General features: G+C 37.9%; 1 protein-coding gene across 2 annotated transcripts in view; it reads right to left on the bottom strand.

Annotated features, from left to right (window-relative positions):
* SPAG1 (sperm associated antigen 1) overlaps positions 1–21,485 on the bottom strand; it is a 42,011-nt gene that overhangs the window by 12,752 nt on the left and 7,774 nt on the right. The window contains exons 6-13 of one of the 2 annotated variants that reach the window (XM_031591063.2): positions 20,290–20,408; positions 19,713–19,818; positions 17,276–17,406; positions 16,178–16,284; positions 12,101–12,263; positions 7,272–7,694; positions 6,782–6,881; positions 3,449–3,601 (exon numbers count right to left, since the gene is read on the bottom strand). In XM_031591063.2, coding sequence (XP_031446923.2) covers positions 3,449–3,601; positions 6,782–6,881; positions 7,272–7,694; positions 12,101–12,263; positions 16,178–16,284; positions 17,276–17,406; positions 19,713–19,818; positions 20,290–20,408 — 1,302 coding nt within the window. The remainder of the gene's footprint in view (positions 1–3,448; positions 3,602–6,781; positions 6,882–7,271; positions 7,695–12,100; positions 12,264–16,177; positions 16,285–17,275; positions 17,407–19,712; positions 19,819–20,289; positions 20,409–21,485) is intronic. The other variant, XM_090137841.1, reaches the window with a different exon arrangement.

Here is a 21,485-nt window from a genome sequence, read left to right as displayed (position 1 = left end):
ACAAAACACAATTATCTCTCACAAAAATATTTTCTGAACAACCAGTGCAGCTCACAAATTACTTACTAAATTACATTTCTTACAGCAGTCAGAAATTCTTCACTGGATTATTCTTCATCGCCATTTAAAAATGCAAAGAAAAGTATATTCAAACTGTTCAGGCTCTCTTTAACCAATAGATTACAGATCATCTGTTTCTACACACGAGGGGTTCAATACAGAATACAGTTAACTAGGAGTTTCCCATTGCTGTGATAGGTTTTGGAGAAAGACCTAAACAAATATGAGTAAAGGAGTCGTGGTTTTCTTGCAACTTTTGTAGTGATTTAAAAAGCAAACATACAAACAAAAAAAATGCCCAATCAAGCAAATATTAACATATGATGAGAATGCTAATAATATAAGTGATATAAAAGCCTTCTAGTATCAACATGAATTTAGGAGCCAAGAGGTAGCAAGTCTGAGGTCTACTTAGCAAAGGAAAGCTTTCAAAATAATAAAGTAAGTCAAATTGATACTCTGTAAATCAATAAATTGGAATTTGCATATTAGATGCATTTCTATCTAATGTAGTGCAAGAAGACACCCTATGCTAATTATCTGCCAAAAAATAAAATAAAATCTAGTAACCCTAAATGTGACTCAAATGAGACAAAATGAGCATGAATAACCCAGATAAAGTTTCCTTCCTTGTTTTTTTCCTTTATAAAAGTTTCAATAACAATGGCTATAAAGTAAAAAAACTCCTCAGTGCAATACACCTGCTGGAGCCAAAGCAGCTGGCACCAAACTATTTTCCTATTAGGATCCAAAAGAAGAACCAATACAAGAAGCAGCACTTCTAATATTATTTCATAGAATCACAGTCTGGTTAAGGTTGGAAGGGATCTCTGGATTCATCTGGTTCAGTTTCCGTGCTCAAGTAGGGACAACTTGAGCAGAGTAGGCAGACACTGATTGTAAAACAGAAATTAACACAGCATTTTAAAAAATAATACAGAATAAAAACACTGTTTGTATAATGCATGATTTTATGAGCTATGTTGCATGAAACATGCATGCTATATGCTGCATGAAACATACCATCTGGTATTGAAAATAAGTTCTTAACACTACAAAATGTGATATTCTGTGTATGATCTAGCTATTTAATCTGTTTTCCAAGTGAACAAGAACATTTTTCTTTGTATTAACTGCATATACCCTTCCAGGGCTTTCCTCTATCTGGGTGATTAATAAGGAGTATTTTATAGGGCAACAGAGAAATCTGTGCAAGTTCTGTTTTGTTCTTATTCTACTAAAGCTTTAGGTTTTTTTCTAAGCATCATTTGAATGCAAGTGTTAAGAAAAACATGACACACTATCATAAGTTAGACTGCCCTAAGATTTACTCTGGTAATGTTATTAGAGAACACTTTGTACACTTTATATTAAAAAGTCAATTATTTCTTTTTCTGGTTCTTCTCATAGAAAATAACAGAATAATTCTGTTGAGAATTGAGAGAAGTGGAATGACATTTCAATTTAATAAATGGAAATGCATGAACATACTGACCAGCATGAAAGACACAATTGAAAATCATCTAACCATGATAAACACACAATTCTTTATGCTTGTTTTCAGCTGACTCTTCAGAAAAATAAATACTTTCTTTCTTATTTTACTTTGGTTGTAAAATGGCAGGTAAAGGCTCTATCTTAAAAATTCTACTTATTTTTAACATGAGAACAATCTGAAATATCAGACTGAACAGCTCTTAGGTTTTAAGAGTTTTTGAAAGCCTGCTTAGCAAGTAAACATAGCGAGATGAGCCTTAACAAGATTTAGTGAGCCCACTTTCAGACAGAAGTAGAAAGATGAGGTTTTCCAGTTTCCTACAGAATCACCACCCAGTTTTCTCCAGAAACTCAAGAACAAATAAATCTTTCAGTAAAAGCAGGTTGTTAAGACCTGGCGTTTCTAAAAAATTTAAAGATCTATTTTGAGGTTGTCCCACTAAGCTAAAGGGCTGTACAGTACCTACAATTCTTTGTTAAAACTCATTTTTAAAGGTGTATCACTTTGGAAATAAAAATTGATAGTTTGGTCATTGATTACAGGTTAATTTACAAGTGATAAAATACTCAAAAATAATTTATACTAAAAGTTCAGTAATGCAGGAGGTCTATGCTCAAGAAAGTAAGAATTTGCAAGCAAAAATTAATTACCAGCAGAAGAGAAGAGAAGAAGGAAGAAGCAGCTGAAATAAGGTGATGGGTTGCCAGGGAGGAAAGAATAATGAGCAGTGAAGCTAAAAACATAAGGAAGGCCTAGAGAGGAGAAAAGGAAGAATGTTAAGGGAAAAGAAGGAAATAAGCTTATTACTAAGCAAGTTACAAGTCATTGTCAGAAAAAAACAAAAAAAGAATACCTGCAGATAAATAAGCCAAGAAGATTTTTAAAAAAAGGGGTATAATAAGTCTAATAAGCTGTAGAGACACCAAGACAGGAAGTTACTTCACCAAACCAAACAGTCTATTATTAATGCAGATACAGGAGATCAGTGACAATTTGTTGTGTAATCAAAAATATGACTACAAAGAGGAGATAGTAAAGTTTCATGATATCCTTTGGACGTCTCTTCTTAAATGAGCAGAACTTAAAAATATTATTGCCTCTTCACTGAAGTATAAAGAGAAACATAGACACTCATGACCTTGCCTTAAGAAGGAAAGTACTAGATTCCATCACAAAAAGTTGCAGGAACACGGGGTCCTGCTCTACAATTAATGTCTGTTTTGCTTTCCTAAGTAGTTTTTGTCCAATCAAAGGAAAAGGAAAGAAAATCAACATGAAAATCCTGTCATTTGTGCACTTATATACTTTCAACATGTTAATGACAATAAAATTGTAAAAACACTATCATAATAATGAACGATTATATATAGTATCTTACAATAAGATTTTGTAATGTATCTCCAAGCAATCTGTTATTTTCCTTTTTTTTTTTTTTTTTTACATCTCTTAAGCTTTGTATCCAATCACTGCAACAAGCTGCTCCAGTGCACAACTGCAGCATACTGAAGAATTCACACCTAACATAAATCTTAGTTGCCACATAAAGAGTGCTAGTAAATTAAGGAAACAGAAACATCCGAGAAAAGGTATGGACTTAAAATATAGCTTTACATGATATCAAATACAAGTTAGGAAAGAAGTTGGAGTGCCAGTCCAAAAAAAAACCAGAAGTCTTTTAATATTATAATTTTAAAAGAAAAATGTGCTGCAGAATGCAATTGTTAAGCTGTGGGAAAACAACAAAATTAAACAGCCAGTCCTCTAGTTCTAACATACTAGTTGTGATGACCTTGCTGTGGGATAAATGCAGAAAGGACGAACTCCCTGGCAAAACTGAACTACATTCCTCTATTTGGACTGATGTGTAGAAAATGTACAAAGTGCATTTACCTATTTATACTGTCATTTGCTGCTTGTATGCTGCTGTCTATTTGTAGAACTGTTTTGTAATCAACATATGCCTGTCGATACCGCTCCATAGACTCATATGCCATTGCTCGTCGTAGGAGAGGCTTGAGGGAGAATGGCTGAAGCTCCAGAGCTCTGGAAAAAACAATAGAGATATGATGTTAAAGCAGAAAAAAGTAAATAACAGTAGTACAACTATTTTGTTATATATACAACTATATGGAACAACTGTGTGATTTCAGATTTGACTTACAGTAATAAAACCCAGGAAGATACTGTTGATTATTATTTAGGGCTTATTATCTATAAGCGCTAAATGAAATGCAGTTCAGAAACAGCTTTACTACAACTTACTCGACTCAAATCCACATCTTCCACCTGCAGAACTAATCCTTTCCTGGTGATGAAAGTAACAAAATAACAGCTGTTATTTTTCTCAAGTCATGCCTAGACCTACAGGAATTTCAGGTCCATTGTGCTTTTGCCTACACAACTTTTAATTCTTCTTCATTATGTGAAAATATTCATGTAAAAATACGTTTAATGAAAAACAAATGTATCCCTGTCTACTTTTGCCTTCTAGGTTTTTGCCTGTCTTATTCATTTGTGCCTCAATCCCTGATACTGTACAATCAGAACTTCTGAACATCAAGTGCTTTGCCAGTAATTTGATGAAGCCACAAAAGCTTTATCAATTAAATATTATCTTTTACTAATGACTGATTCTTGCTAATAAGACAAAAAGATAAACACCAAAATACTTAAATTAGTGTAAGTTTGGGCAATTAGATGTCATGGAATCCTGAGCTAATTCAGACTCAGTAAGGTCTCTAATCTGACCTGCTAAATGTGGAGTCAGCTCTGACATCAGACAAAGGTTGCTCAGAGCTTTATCCAGTCAGGCTTTGAAAACCTCCAGGGAAATTTCTGCACAACCACCCCAGGCAGCCTGTCACAATATCCCATTGTCCCCCACTGGGAAATGTTTTTTTTCTTCCAATGTGCAGTCAGAACCTCTTGGGTTTGTTTTTGCCTGCTGTCACTTACCCTCCTACAGTACACTGCCAGAATCAGGTTCCACCTTCTGGGTGATCTCCTCATAGGTCCTGGCTGCCTGCTGCTAGGAACCCTCAAAGCCATTCTTCAAGCTGAACAAACCCAGCTCCCTCTGTTTCTCCAGGCAAGTGTTCCAAAAGCCCAAAGCCCCCTCAGAGACACTTCATTGAACTCATTCTAGTTGATCAATACCTTTCTTGTACTAGGGAAACCAAAATCCAACACAATAGCACAACATAGTTGCTGTCTAACAAGTGCTGAGAACGGAGGATAATCACTTCCCTTAATCCAGTGGCTATGCTCCTCTCTGTATGGCCCAGGATGTTATTGGCCATCCTGGCTGTTAGGTTAGCTTTTCACCATCACTCCTCCGTAAAACTAGAGAAACAACCATCTCTGGAACAAAGATTTCCAATTTCTATTTCATAAGCATACCAACATTCCAACTTTCCTTATCTTAATGAAGGCATTTGAAAAATACAAAAACATATGATGTCACAGCTCTTAAAAAACTTTGCAAAAAATGCTCCCCATTCTGTAACTAACACAAAAACTAACAGAATATTCAGGCTCCTAGTATTTAGAATGACAGAAAAATCACAATTATTATTTGGAGTGTAAGACATCCCTTGAAAGATAGCTTTGGTGGGAATGCAAAACTCTCTTCCCAGAGCAGAATATAAAGATAACACATTCACAAAACAAGTCACACCACCATATTAAATTAGGGAAAATGAAGTTAGTATAGGAGCCCTGTTTCGCTCATAATAACAAGAAATATCCAAATCAGAGACTTGAGACAAAGAGTGATCCAACAGATGGCTTTTCAGAAATCTTTAAGCCTTATGCAGCTAAAACTTAGTAGATGTCCAATACATTTGTATACTTTTAATGTCACAAACATAAGCACTACATCAAGTTTCACTTGATTAAATCAAGTAATTTATTTGGAAATCATCCCTTATATTGTGTAGCCTAGAGTAAATTTAACTGGCATTGCCTACTTTCTGCAGTTTGGCAGTTCTGCCTCTCAGCTTCTACATTACTTCCACCTCTGTTAGGCTTAGTAGGCATCACTTGTTCTTGAATATGCACCAGATTAAAAACACCGGGATAAAATAATGAGAAAATAAGCTTTCAGTCAGTAAGAATATAAAAACCAAAATCACTGCATTATTGACTTTGGCTGAACTCTTCTATAATAGAAAACTTCTGAGTTATCTGTTGGCTGTTATGTATGCCATCTTGTTTTATCGTATATCACAGAACGGCCTGGGTTGAAAAGGACCACAAAGATCATCTAGTTTCACCACCCTGCTATGTACAGGGTCACCAACCACTGGACCAGGCTGCCCAGAGCCACATCCAGCCTGGCCTTGAATGCCTCAAGGGATGGGGCATCCACAGCCTCCTTGGGCAACCTGTTCCACTGTGTCACCACCTCTGTGTAAATCTGTTATCAGACAGCTGTCCATGATCCTGCATCTCCTTTAACAAATGTGGTTAACAAATCAATTTTTTCAGATGAAATTTCTACGAAACTTTTTTTTTTTTTTTTGCCAAGCAGAATTTATGCATATTCAGTTAATAAAGTTACATACACATTTAACTATGCAAAAAAAAAAAAAAAAAAAAGATCTAAAGTATCCCAACCATCTTGAGATATACTCTTTAGGCCATTTAAGCCTTGGTCTTACTAACCCTATTTAAGAAAATATAACAAAAGACATCTGGAAATACACTAATAATTTAGTTGAAGGCAGTGTTTGAAAGTTATTGAAGGTGTCTGATCTTCTCTCATTCCTGTATCCATAAAAGCCATAATAAGCAGGAAGGATTTTAGCTCAGTTTCTTAACTGTAATCATTGTTTGTAGCTAAGCTGAATATGTATTTAAAAAATAAAAACAACACAAAACAGAGCAGACATGAGAACCTCACAAACACTTGAAAGTAATTTCCTACACAATGATAAGAATTATGGATTAAAAATGATTGCACACAGAGGTTACGAGTGAGCATTGCTGAAGCCTGCTGTTATAATAAAATCCTCAAATCTTCTACACATACTTGTATATACAAGAAGCCTTGTAAGTCAGTTAGATGTTATTCCTTCCCTAAGTTTCACATGAATGTTTACGTAACAAATAAAGGCATCTGTCAGATTATACAGGGATTCAAAGTACAATAATAAGATATCACATAAAATGTTTAATCATCATCAGGAATGTTGTTGCCCTGCATAGAAGGTTGCAATTTACCTGTTACAATCTTGAATGCAGTCACTGCAGTTGCCTTCTTTGAAGTAACATGCTGCTCTGTTTGAGTACAAGATACTTAAATCATCTGGATTTCGTTCTCCTAAAAGAAGTTACAATTACAATCGAAGACCATTACTAAAATGACACACAAGAATGAAAGCATTTGTATACAGTAAGTTGTACTGCAGCGATGCAGTCTGCTCATGATGCAAAGCCAGAAGGAGCTTTCCTTTCTTATGTCACCTAGAATTACTTAGTTATTCAAACACTGAGAAATGCAAACATCTCTGTCCCGAGAAAGTTAAAAGAATATTTCACTCGTCTTCCTCACTTTGTATTATGTGAATTATCCTCTACTGGAAATGACTAAGTATTCACTGCACAGTAACTCGTGCCAAAAATCCAGGGATGGGCTAGGTTAGTTCATCTGCAGTTCCTTCAAATCACATAAACAACAATTCTAAATTTAAGTGTAAGGTGTCACACTTACCGACACTGATGACATATTCAATTGCTTCCGAGTATTTGGGCACAGCTTCTCCAAACTGCCCGCTCTTAAATAACTCATTTCCTTCACTTTTCAGTTTTGCAGCAGCCGGAGGAAGCGAAGTCGAATGGGCAGCACCAGCTGCCAGGGACCCTGCTCCATGCAGTCTGGAGGACTGGCCGGCTTCAGGGCTTTCACTTGTTTGGTTGCTGTTTAAATAACCATTGGCTTCACCTTCATGGTCTGTTTTCTGTGATTTTTTCTCCTCTGTGCCTTTTTTTAATCTGCTCTCAGTTGATTCTTTCTGCTTCTCGGTCTCTCTGCCTTCCAATTTGGAACCACCTCCTTTGCTTTGAAACTTTCTCAGTGCATTCCCCATCTCAACCTTCCCCAAAGCAGCCTCGCCTCTTACTGGCAGGACAATTTCTGCAAGGAAGTTAATCAGCTGAGTTAGAGCTTGCATCATCAGAAGAAACTACTGCCATGCCAAACGAGGGGTGCACTTCCAGAGAATACAGCACAACAAAGCTGCACTTCACAAAGACTGATTTGCCTCAAAAAACACAGGAAAGTTCCTACTTAGAAGTGATCTGTAATGATTACTGAGAAAGCATTCCTGTGAAATGCACTTCTCCCTGCTGAGCACAAGGGAACACCCCTGTTCTGCAGTGTCAGAATGGAACAGAGCTCACCTTGAAATTAACTCTTTAAATACTGAATATTAAAATAGCAACACTGATTTTCCACGACCAAATCAAAACCTTTGCAGGTTAAAATCAGAACACGCAACCAATAAAACAGCGATGTTACACATTTTAGAATTCTTCTCTCCTTCCCATAGGAACAATAAAATTTCGTAAAACATTCTCAAAAAGGCTTCATTTAAACTAAGTTCAACAAGCCTTTTGTAGACAGTTCAGATCATTCAATTTTCACCATTCCATTAATTAGGAAAAAAATCACAGAGTAACAGTATTGGATATTATCATACATAAATCCCTTATTCACCTGAATTATTAGCAGATTAACAATCCAGTATTCAAATACATATTTCAGTAGAAAGCCTGACTATTGAAATTACCAGTTACATTAAGGGACCTCTGCAAACAAACATTTTCTTTTAATTATCACTTTAATTATCACTTAAAATGTCGGGTTTTCCTCTTCCCTTAACTTGATTTGGATCACCTGCCAAACAGTTTTTCATGTCCTCCTATATTAGAATGATACTTTCAAATGACTCAAACTAAACTTTCGAAGTTGATAGAATATGAAAGTACATTTTTTGATGCACAAAATGTAACTGAAATTAAACCAAAGAGGATGGAAAAGCATAAGATTTTTGAAAACAATTCATGCCATATGCAGCAGAACTACTGGAGTCTTGTTGCCTACAGATATGTACGTGAATGTTTAGATTCTCTACTGTCTAATAGACAAAAGTTCTGAATCCATCTCAGCCTCTCTGATTTGAAATACCTTTATTTTTTGGTAAGCTGATACTCTGCAATGGGAATGACAATAAGAAAAATCTGCTACTTCCCCTTCCTCTGTTTTTATGAAGCTTTGTTATTTTTATTTGAGACTTCTGTCCAGCAAAAACGTGGCAATGCTAAATATGCCCAAAAAGAATTTTAATCCATGTTAGCACTAAAAGAACCAACTTAAAATGGAAAGTTATCGAATGCTCTGAAAGGAATATTTGACATGTGTTTATATAATGGATTACATCATGTTTCACTTAGAATGAATTTTCAGCTACAGAAGGTATGTCTCCTTCAGAAGCACGGCACAAAATGAAATGGAATGGAGAATGAACAGCAAAATATCTAAGTACACGTCACAACAAGTTCACCTCCTATGAAGCCAAGTAATAGTTTCAATTTTTTTATTCATTCTGGACTAGCTATTTATAGAGGCAACTGGAATCACCCTAATCTTGATAGATGAATGTTTAATAATTTTTTATATTTGTATTTTTATATTTTTATATTTTTTGCTTTTATACAACACTGTATACTGTTGCAAGTATACAACACTGACACAACAGTGTCAGTTAAACTATTCTGTATTACATGTTCTTGGTGTAGCTGACTAAAATGAAACTTGGATCATTCTAAACCAGAACACATAATGAACAGACTTCTTAAATAATTCTGTTCTCTGCTTAGAAGTAGTCATAAAGAATGGAAAACAACTTACTGGTCAACATTTCCACTGACACTGTAATTGAAGGGTTTTCTCGACTACAGGAAGTTCATTACAAATTCAGTTCTAGAGTTACTTTTCAACAGGCTGAGGCAGCTGGGCTTGTTCAGCCTGGAAAAAAGAAGGCTGTGGGGTGACCTCATTGCAGCATTTCAATACCTAAAGGGAGCCTATAAACAAGAGGGGAGTCAACTCTTTGAAAGGGTAGATAACTGCAAGACGAGGGGAAATGGTTTTAAGTTGAGGGAGGGGAGATTTAGGTTGGATGTCAGGGGAAAATTCTTTACAGAGAGAGTGGTGAGGTGCTGGAACAGGCTGCCCAGAGAGGTTGTGGATGCCCCGTCCCTGGAGGTGTTCAAGGCCAGATTGGATGGGGCCCTGGGCAGCTTGGTATAGCATTAAATGGGGAGGCTGGTGGCCTTGCATGTGGCAGGGGGGTTGGAGATTCGTGATCCTTGAGGTCCCTTCCAACCCATTCTGTGATTCTGTGAAACAGTGTGTATTTTAACGTGACCTAATTTCTCACAAAGTTTTCAATAGAGCCTAAAAACGACAGTACAACCAGTACAACTAGGCATTACACAAATTACTTCTAGATGAGTGTTCCTTCTTCATAGCGTTTACAATTCTAGAAATAAAAAAATATAAAATTTAAAAGCACACTGAAAAGAGGATCAGGGAATGCAGAATAGCAATTATAATGTGAATAATAAGGTGAACAAATGTCCTTATAGAAGAGCTCATCAACAAGGCTTCTAACTATAGGAAGAATGGACACAGACACGGTCACTTAGTCAAGACCACAATGGCAAATGAACTTTCTATTACAGTGAAAGTATGATCACAGACATACTACATCCATTTAATAAAATTTGTTTAGAAAATCAACATGAGAAACTCAGAGTGTTACCAACTCCTATTTGTTTTGGAAGGCTATAAATCAGTCACTGTGAGGATATCTCCTTTTACTTAAGGGCATAAAGCATTACTTCAGAACAACTCTACGTGGTCAAGATCAGCAGAGAACACAGTGTGTAATTCATCCACTGTACATAATTCATCTGCAGAGACATTTTTTTCTTGATCAACCCTAAATAAACCCTAAACAACATCCCCCCATGAAGAACAATTCTGTAAAAGAAAACAAGGTCACAGAAGACTGATATATGAAGATGTTCTTCAATCTAAGAATGGTTCCAAATCATGTTAAAGAGACACCTGATTGGTACTGTCATAATGACAAGGACCTTAAGTTGGTACTAGCAAGTAAATTTAATATTACGTAGAAAGCAAATCTAGAAGACTAAGATGCTTAGTCTACTTATTGCTGTTGACAGAACATATCAAATCTATTCAATAAGTAAATTGACTTCATATTTGTTTCCAGATGTACTTTAAAACAAACTTAAAATTAAAACTAGGGCTACAAAGATGTTTAGGGGCCTGGAGCATCTCCTGCATGAAGAAAAGCTGAGAACCCTGGGGCTGTTCAGCTGCAGAAGGGGAGGCTGACAAGTGATCTCATCACTGTTTATAAATATCTAAAGTGCAGGAGTGAAGTGGACGGGGCCAGACTCTTTAGTGGTGCCCAGCAACAGGACAAGGGGCAATGGACACAAACTGTGTCTATTCTATACAAACACAAGGATGAAATTCATCACTGTGAGGGTGACAGAGCACTAGGATAGGATCCCCAGAGGGGCTGTGAACTCTCCTTCTCTGGCAGTATTCAAAGCTCATTTGGACACTTTTCCATGAGACCTACCATAGGCATCCTGCTGTAGCAAGGGACTGGACTGGATGATGTCCAGAGGTCCCATCCAGCCCCTACAATTCTGTGTAATTCTCTGTTTCTGTGTGAAAGTACACAGTAATCTATGAAGATGCTTGCCACCTACATCTCAAAATAACTTAAATATATCATATGAAACACATGACACTGATGTCAGTTGACAAACTTCCCTATGTTTAAAAGCCTAACCTTTCATCAGATGAATAGGAGTCTTCCTGTGGAGCTAAAAGACACTTAGTCATCTGAATACTGCCAATGGAAAGCAACCCCCAATTAACTGACATGTAGGGCTAGGGACACGATCCATCCTTTCTTCCAAGGTATTTGCTGAGAAGACTTAGTGGATAAGAACTGATTTTGAGGATATATTTTCCCTAAACTCTTGTGCAAATAGTGCATTATTAAATCAGCCTTTTACAGTCTGTAATTCACATTAAGTAGAACATTTGGGTAACTGAAAAAACAACAGACTGAATTAATTTCAAGGTACAGAATTACATAGACCGTGGAAAACAGAAAAGCCATGGCCATCTTGCCAAATTACCTTAAAGTACCAATAAAAAGTGTGGAAACCAACCCAAAGATGTTTTTCTGTGGCATGCTGGAGCCCAGACATGCTGCTGAACCCCAAACAACTTGACAGCACAAGCCTCAGTGGCTGTTATTGCCTCACTTTCTCCTGAAGCCAACAGTTCTGACTATGCCAGCAGCCTCACCTCAGCAGTGCTGCAGTTAATCACTCCCCAGTAGACATTCAGGTCTACTTTAAGCAGTGAATGGAATTTAGTCTTTTTCCTCAGACTGAGATTAATAGGAAATGATATGACATTACTTTTATCTCTGCTGCTTCTTCCACATTTTTCTGCATTTTCCCCTCTTTCTTCATCACCTTCTGAATCCTCTATATCTTGAATAAGTATTCTTTTTCCTCTGCCTTCAGTCTTAGATCCAGGCTTTAATTCATTCAGTTTCTTTTCAATCTCTAGCAGATTTTTCTGCAATAGAAAAATAAACAGTAATAGCAAAAGCCTTTATTTCTAGAAAATACATTCTGTTAAGTAATGTACAAAAGATCCTGAAGAACTATCCAGATGTTATCAATATAAAGCCAGAGAAAATAAAAATGACTTTTCAGTCAGTATCAAAATCATGATTAACACTGAATTTCTGTCTCTTAGAAACTCAGAATAAAGCACCTAAGTAAATATGTATCTTTCTTTTCTTAAGCGTAACTAAATAGCTGAATAAACATATCATGCTATGATGATATCTGGCATGGTCTTCTCAGAAAAGCCACACTGAAATTAGGCTTTGTAGAGTCTCAGAAAAAGCCTAAAACCCATTTATCAGTGCTTATGCTATGGAGAACTCAGTGTCTGATGGATATTTGATGGACTAATGTAACTGACAAAAATAGAACCAGAAGAGGTAACAGCTTCTTAGCAGTGTAGCAGGACACTGTTCAATAATGAAAAATTTTGTTTCTCTTCTAACATCTACGAATTAGACGAAGGTCTCTCATTCCTTAAATATTTTTGGATTAATTAAAAAAAAAAATGCCCCAACAACACTTCACACTTTCAGAACAGAGTAAATATGCCTAATATTAAGCACCGTTTTGTTTCGTATTCAGTGCAAAGTACAAAGAAGTGCCATTTCAGTACTCTCTTCAACATGAAAAGATAAACAAAGACAGGAAAAAGCCGAGATTCATTTTCTTTCATCTTTCTTTCAGTGACTCTGCATTTAAACATTCATTTTGTTTGTATTCTACATACTATTTAGCTCAAGAGGGAGGATCCTTCTAGCAAAAAGCAACTGAAAAACATGTCCTGCCAAGCACTGTATCACCTCTAGGTGTCTCAGCCAAGGCATAAGAGCTGGCACAGATAAGGACAAAGGACCAACATTGTTTCTGCAATGAGAAGCATTACTCAGCAGAGTTACTACTATTTTTGATCTCTTAAGAGCGTATTCACAATGAATACCATGATCAAAAGTCGCAGCACAGCCTTTGCACAAAGACTTTTGTGGAGTTTGTCAGTATAGACTGAGAAGTTCAGTGTTATAAAGGGTAAAACAAAAAGTAAAAGAGCTCCTTTAGTGTCAAATCAATGCAGATGTGTTTGAAAAGATAAAGAAGCAGGTAAGTAGATTCCTTGGTTCATGCGAACTCTGGAGCTAGTCACACTACTAATGTGGACTGTTCTTGCTAGGAAGTTATCTGCATAAATGCAATAGGTCATTAATTTGACATACTGGCTTAGATCTCTCTGACTTTTCTGGTGCAAGCAATAGCAGTGGTCAAGTAATTCCACAAGAAGAAGAAGCAATCAGCAAGCTGCTAGCGTTTTGAAATGTGCCAACAGTAAGAACCAAATAGAAATCACGTGATGAGACAATTCCCCAAAACTGAGGGGTAGCAGCATGATGGACGAGCAAAGGGCAGCTTAGAATCAAAACTGCCTAGTACTGAAAACTCTTGGGGCAGGTGGTATCCATATTCTAGGACTAGGTTCAAAGCTGTAAATCACTCGTAAGAAAATACCAATGAAATGACAAGAACCAATCTCGTCCTAAATACCTGAAGTAGCAGTTGTATAAGGACCGCACATAAAGCATCCTTCTTTCACAGAATCACAGAATGGCCAAGGTTGGAAGGAACCTCAAGGATTATGAATCTCCAACCCCCCTGCCACATGCAGGGCCACCAACCTCCCCATTTAATACTAGACCAGGCTGCCCAGGGCCCCATCCAATCTGGCCTTGAACACCTCCAGGGACGAGGCATCCACAACCTCTCTGGGCAGCCTGTTCCAGCACCTCACCACTCTCTATAAAGAACTTCCTCCTGACATCCAACCTAATTCTCCCCTCCCTCAACTTAAAACCATTTCCCCTTGTCCTGCAGTTATCTACCCTTTCAAAGAGTTGACTCCCCTCCTGTTTGTAGGCTCCCTTTAGGTATTGAAATGCTGCAATGAGGTCACCCCACAGCCTTCTTTTTTTCCAGGCTGAACAAGCCCAGCTCCCTCAGCCTGTCTTCATAGGGAAGGTGCTCCAGTCCCCTGATCATCTTCGTGGCCCTCCTCTGGACCCTCTCGAACAGCTCCCTATCTTTCTTGTACTAGATGTTCCAGACCTGGACACAGTACTCCAGATGGGGCCTCACAAGAGCAGAGTAGAGGGGAACAATCACCTCCCTGTCCTTGCTGGCCACCCCTCTTTTGATGGAGCCCAGGATACCGTTTGCCTTCCGAGCCACAAGGGCACACTGCTGGCTCATATTAGGTTTTCATCTATCAAGACCCGCAGGTCCTTCTCCACAGGGCTGCTCTCAAGGACCGCTCCTTCCAGTCTGTAGGGATGCCTGGGATTCCTCTGGCCCAAGTGCAAAACTCTGCACTTTGCTGTGTTGAACCTCATCAGGTTCACCCAGGCCCACCTTTCTAGCCTCTCAAGGTCTCTCTGAATGGCATCCCTTCCTTCAACCATGTTGACCGCACCACTCAGCTTGGGGTCATCAGCAAACTTGCTGAGGGTGCACTCGATTCCATCATCGATGTCATTGATAAAGATGTTAAAGAGCACCGGTCCCAAGACAGACCCCTGGGGGACGCCACTCGTTACCGGCCTCCACCTGGGAGACATAGAGCCATTGATGACCACCCTCTGTCTGTGGCCTTTCAACCAGTTTCTTATCCATCGAGTGGTCCACCCATCAAATCCACATCCCTCCAATTTGGAGATAAGGGTGGGGGACCATGTCAAAGGCCTTGCTCAAGTCCAGGTAAATGACATCGGTCGCCTTTCCCTTGTCCACCGATGCCGTCACTCCATCATAGAAGGCCACCAGATTGGTCAGGCATGACCTTCCTCTGGTGAAACCGTGCTGGCTGTCTCAGATCACACGCCCATTCCTCATGTGATGAAGCATGTCATCCAGGATGATCTGTTCCATGATTTTCCCAGGCACAGAGGTGAGACTCACCAGCCTGTAGTTCCTGGGGTCCTCCTTGCTCCCTTTCTTGTAAACGGGAGTGACGTGACCCTTCCTCCAGTCATCCAGGACCTCACCTAACAGCCACGACTTTTCAAATATGATGGAGAGCGGCTCGGCAGCCACCTCAGCCAGCTCCTTCAGAACCCTGGGATGCACGCCATCCGGCCCCATAGACTTGTACACATTCAGTCTCATGAGGCGGTCTCGGACCTGCTCTGTCCTCACAGAGGGGGGGGATTTACCACCCCAGTCCCCACCCAGAGGTTTAGGGATGCAGGGCTTAGGGACATGAGAAGTACTGGAATCCTGGCCACCAGTGAAGACCGAGGCAAAGAACTCATTCAGTACCACATTCAGTTTTCCTTGGTGCCTATTCATAAAGTACGCAAGGTTTGTTTGTTTGTCTCTTTTTCCCAGCCTGGAGATGAGAAATAAGATTCATAACATTGAACACACTGAAGTAAAGACAGAACTTAGGTCTTCTCCTTTCAGGTTAGCTTTACCACCACAACAATAAAAGTTTGGCATCTCTTTTGAATTCTTCTTGTGAATTACATATCAAACTTCAAGTGTATTTATCCCAGTGAATCTTTTTGACAGAAATTTCTGCCAGTGCACTAACACTGTGAGCATGTTCAGCAGCTATATGTCAGGCTCCTGGACTACTTTAATACAGAAGACTTCAGCACCTACAGGTTCTCACAACTAAGTACAAGAAGATTTGGTCACATTCAGGTACCTACTTTCTACCGCAGGCACCTAAGTGGTCTGGGGAAACTGAACATTGGCACAGTAGATAATTGTGTCCTCAAAATTAAGATTCAAATCAAATAATATAAATGATAAGCACTATTCTACAACTGCCTACAATGTTTTTCAAGTCACGTGCAAGTCATTTATGTTTACCTTAGCTACAGCATTTTCTGGTTCAATGCATAACACTGTGTTCAGATCCTTCATAGCTGCTTGGTAATTCTTCAGCTGATTGTAAACAGTGGCACGGCGCAACAGAGCTACAAAAGAACAGCATGTATTATATACATTTTTAAAGCATAAAGTGAATAACTATTCATTATTTTTCTATAAACATGAAGTGTTGAACAATTTCTAAAGTTTACTGCATTTACTTCATAATGAGTGTATTACTGATTCTCTTCACTGTTTTTAGCAATCTGATTTCATGACATCTTTTGAGATAGGAATCATGACACAGAATCACCAAGATTTGAAAAGACCTCAAAGATCCAGAGATAGTGACTCCATCATCTTCCCAGGCAGCATATTCCAGTGTCTGACCACTCTTTTGGAGAAGAAATTTTTCCTAATATCCAACCTGAACCTCCCCTGGAAGAACTTGAGGCTGTTCCCTCTCATCCCATCACTAGTTACGTGGGAGAACAGGCTGACCCCTGCCTCACCACAACCTCCTTTCAGACAGTTGTAGAGAGCAATAAGATCTCCTCTGAGCCTCCTCTTCTCCAGACTGAACAATCCCAGCTCCTTCAGCCACTCCTCACAGGACTTGTGTTCCAGACCCCTCACCAGCTTAATTGTGAAGCATCTTCTCATGTTTTTCCAATTTGTCCACTCCTCACATGCAAATACTGTTAGCTGCACTCAAGCCCTTACCTTAAAAAAGGATTAAACCAGCAACTTTCATTGTTTTCATGTTACTTTTAAGGTAACTAATGCTTCACAATGTGCAACTTGTGTAAACAACTTCACAAATATAAGAGGGTATATTCTTATCATATAAAAAACAGAAGCTAGCTCCACATTGTTGCATTAAGAATAGCCATCACGGAACAACAGAGTAGACTGCTTAAAACTTCCCTGACTCCCAAAATACTGTTGAAATTACTTTGGGAAGCTAATTTCCTTCTTCTTCATACTTGGAACTCCACTCAGTGAAAGCAACTAACATACATGAATGGATACAAATAACAATTTTATTTGCTAGGAATGAAATAATACGTAGAAAGACACATTTATATTTAACTCTACCTTTTACATTGCCAGGTTCCATATCTAGCACCTTCTCACAATCCTCCAAAGCACTGTCCCAATCCTGAAGTTTGATTTCTGCTTGAGCTTTGTTATTGTATGCAGCTGCAGTGGGCAGTACAGATATACTCCTGCAAAAGAGTATCGATCATGCTGGGCTCATCATTAGGAAGTCTGAATATGGAAACAATGTACTATTGGAATCTATAAACAGTATTGTTACATTCATGCTGATACTAATTTAATCAAAGTGGTTAGGGACTTCTTGCAAGAAGAGAGACCATTATCCACCAACTATGTTTACTATCTTCAGGGCTACCACTGCTCATCCATATAGATTCAAACCAAACTGTCAAATGATACCTTTAGAGAATCAAAAATCATAGAATTGATTAGGTTAGAAAAGACCTTTAAGATCACCAAATCCAGCCATCAACCTGACCTACCTAACAAGTCTCATCATTAAACCAGTGGGGCAGCCTGTTCCAACATTTGCTCACCCTCTCCATGAATAAATTATTCCTAGCGCCCAATCTAAACCTTCCCTGGAGCAACTTGAGATCATTTCCACTTGCCCTGTCACGTGTCACCCGAGAAAAGAGACCAACACCCACTTCGCTGCAACCCTCCCTTTCAGGTAGCTGTAGAGAGTGAAGTCTCCTCCCACCCTCCTTTTCTCTAGATGAAACAATGCCATTTCCTCCGTCACAAGGGAATGCAAATCCTGTTTTCTAGTCCCTTTACCAGCTTCGCTGCTGTTCTCTGCACACGCTGGAGCAACTCCGTGTACTTCCAGTAATGATGGGCCCAAAACTGAACGCAATATTCAAAGTGCAGATTCACCTGTGCTTCATATAAATGGACAATCACTTCTCTAGTCCTGCTAGCCACACTATTTCTGTTACAGGCCAGGATGTTACTGGCCTTTTGGGTCATCTGGGCACTTTAGCTGCAGCAGCCATTACATGGTAGAGTTTAAGATTCTAGAAGCAAGCAACAGTATCCTCATGGTCAAATAGGTAAAATGTGGACTATCTAAGTGGGCAGTAAGGTAGAAAGAAAACTAACTGGACTGTTGGGCTCAAAGAACTGTGACAAGATGCATAAAGTCCAACTGGTGACCAGTTACTAGAGGCCTCTCTGCAGGACCAATACAACTTAACACCAACAGTCTCTAAGATGGAACAGAAGACACTCCCAGGAAGTTCCTTCTGATACACAGTTGCAGGGGGAATAGTCCATAATAAAAGGGAATGCAGAACTCCAGTCAAGAAAGGCTTTAACAAACCAGAGAAACAAGCTGACAAACTTCACAGCAAGCTCAAAAAACATACATACAAACAAAAAAACCCCCCAGCAAATGCAAAATCCTGGACTTGAAATAGAATACAGCACTAATAAAAGCAAGATTCAGTTGTTGTTTTCTTAATCCAGTGACTACATGAGTTGTGGTTTAACCTGTGTGGCTGAGCACCACACCGTTGTTCTCTCCCTCCCTTCCCTCCCAGCAGGATTTGGGAGAGGATCCAGAAAAACAAAGTAGAACTCAAGGACTGAGATAAAACAAATTACTAAGATAGAGAAATGGATAATAATTATGTAATATAAATTTATATATATATATATATATATAAATGTTTATAACAGGTAATGCACAAGCAATTGTTCACAATCTCCCAACCCATGCCCAGTTAGCCCACAAGCAGCAGAAGAGAGTGAGATGAACTCCCATCCCCTTCAAAACAGCTTCTGCTTGATGCCATATGGCATGGAATATCCCTTTGGCCTGTTAAAGCCAGCTGTCCTCATTCTGTTCCCTCCCAGCCCTGTGGGCCCTTTGATGAGAATGGCCTTGGCTCTGTACAACATTGCTTAGCAGCAACTATAAACATTGGTTTATTATCAGCATTGTTCTTCTCCTAGAACTAAAACACAGTATCCTACCAGACAATTCTGTCCCAGCTGAAACTAAGATGATATGCTTTTCCTTGGACTGCTACTAATTACACAGTTATGATTAAGTTGTACACAATTATTTTTCTTTCTCGTAAGCATAGGTTATTAAGTCAGTTTTTAAAAATAAAAGCTGAGATAATCATACCTTACAATTATCTCAAATTAATTTCTAAATAATCTGTTTTCTCAAGACATTCTTTAACATTCAATTTTTGTCCATCTGCTGTTGAATCTCAATTGTTTTGAAAAGTTTGCACAACTTTGTGACACCTGCAAATTTGTGTACCACCCCTATTCACTTATTTCTTCCTGATCTACCTTCTCAATAAATAAAAAATAGTATCAGGATGCAACAGTGCTATAAGGATTCTTTTGTAAAATCCTTTCACCCTGTTGAAAATAATCTAATTGTCACTATGGCTATCAAAATAATGCTCACCGATAAATGTTATTAAAAAAAAGGAACGTGCTGTTTACTCACCGAGTGTAATATGTCACTGCTTCCACATAATCTCCACTGGCAAAGGCTTCATTGCCCTTTTCTTTTTCCCGAGTAGCAATAAAGATCTTCTCTTTCTTTGTCATGCCTATAAGAAGGTATTTATACTTGTTACAACCACCAGTTTGCATAGATGCAATCAAAATATTGTCAGCTAAAATACTTTGAATGTTATATTCCTTATATTATTTTTAAAAGAACCTGGATTATAAAAAGACAGAATTGCCTTATAATTTCTACAATGAAAACCTAGATCCTTCTGATAAAGCATCCAATTCTGAGCACAAGATGAATTGGTTAGCCTCTAGCACTGGATTATAACAGCAGAAGTGCGCTTTATATTTTTACTTAACTCTCTCAACCTAAGCACATTAAAATATTTTAAGCAATTATTAAGACAAAGATATTATACTTTTAAACATGAACTTCTACAAAGTTTTAGCATCTCTAGGTACTGAAAAATAAAGACATCTCTATAATACAATTTGGTTTGTATTCACATTTGACAACAGAGTACTACAATCAAAGAAAATAAAAAAATATGCTTGTAGGACATTACCAGTTGTGTTTATTTTCTTCTCAATTAGAGGTAGACTTGGTCTAATAGAGAATCTCGCTTTTGAGTTATTTTCTTCACTGCTTTCATCAATTTTAGAACACTCCTTTTCCACATCGAACCTTAAATTAATACAAATAACAAATACAGCAATGTTGCAGAAGAAAAGTCCTCTATTTTTAGAACAGCATACAATATTTCCATTATAAACTAAAGCTAAGCAGGCATAAAAGCAGCGATCAATTATTCATTACTTGTTATGTAAAAGATGTTTAGTCTTACCCCCTTTCCTTGTGTTATTGTTTGTTTCTCCCATTTCTATGTGTATTTTACATACATACAAATATATAAACATACATATATATACACACAGGTGCACAAATGTAAACATACATACATATAAACAATAGACAACAAATATTCCTTCATCCTCTCTTCTTGTTAAAAATAAACAAAACCAAACAACTAAAAACCAGCAAAATATCTGCCTCCCCTGCCCACCACCTCCAAATAAAGGCAGGTGAAATTTATGAAACTGTATCTTCAGGCTCAATTCCAGTCCTGTCAAATATCTGTATTAAGCTTTATTGAAAACACTGAATAAACAGTTTCATTGTGTTTAACAGCATAAACTTGAAAGAGATTTCAGAACAGTCTCAGATATTTCTAAGGTTACTCTGAGATAGCTTCTGAGAAGTGCTTAGGAATTTATACTGAATAAATATTGCTGCTGTAATCCTATAAAACAAATAGAGTAATAACCTATTCCTACACTACACCGCTTTTCTATTTATGACTTAATGGAAAATAACCTTTGTTTTCCACAATAATCTCAACAACCTGAATAATTTCTGAAATAGGGACATCATTCAGAAAAATTACACAATTCAAAACCTCTTCAGGTAAGACTAACTGTGCTCTCTTTTAAATCTGATCTTTCACTATTTTCACTTTTTCATTATAAATTAATCACATTTCAAAACAATGATTTTTAAATAAGTAAAAACTTTCTTGTTCAGGAACAGTCTAAACAACTTCTGTTTCAGTATACCCACATTATCCAAAATATTTCCTATATACTCTACAGGAAAATCCACTATTATCAGCATCTTAAAGGACAATGGTTGAGCACATACATAAAATTGCAAGTAACATTAAAAAACGATTACTTCAAATGATACAGAGTAAAAAAGGATGAA

This window comes from Phasianus colchicus, chromosome 3 (assembly GCF_987193195.1).
Source record: "Phasianus colchicus chromosome 3, bPhaCol1.hap1.1, whole genome shotgun sequence".
In the NCBI taxonomy this organism is placed as follows: Eukaryota; Metazoa; Chordata; class Aves; order Galliformes; family Phasianidae; genus Phasianus; species Phasianus colchicus.
The sequence above is the reverse complement of the archived record's forward strand: the minus strand, read 5'-3'. Positions and strand labels throughout refer to the sequence as shown.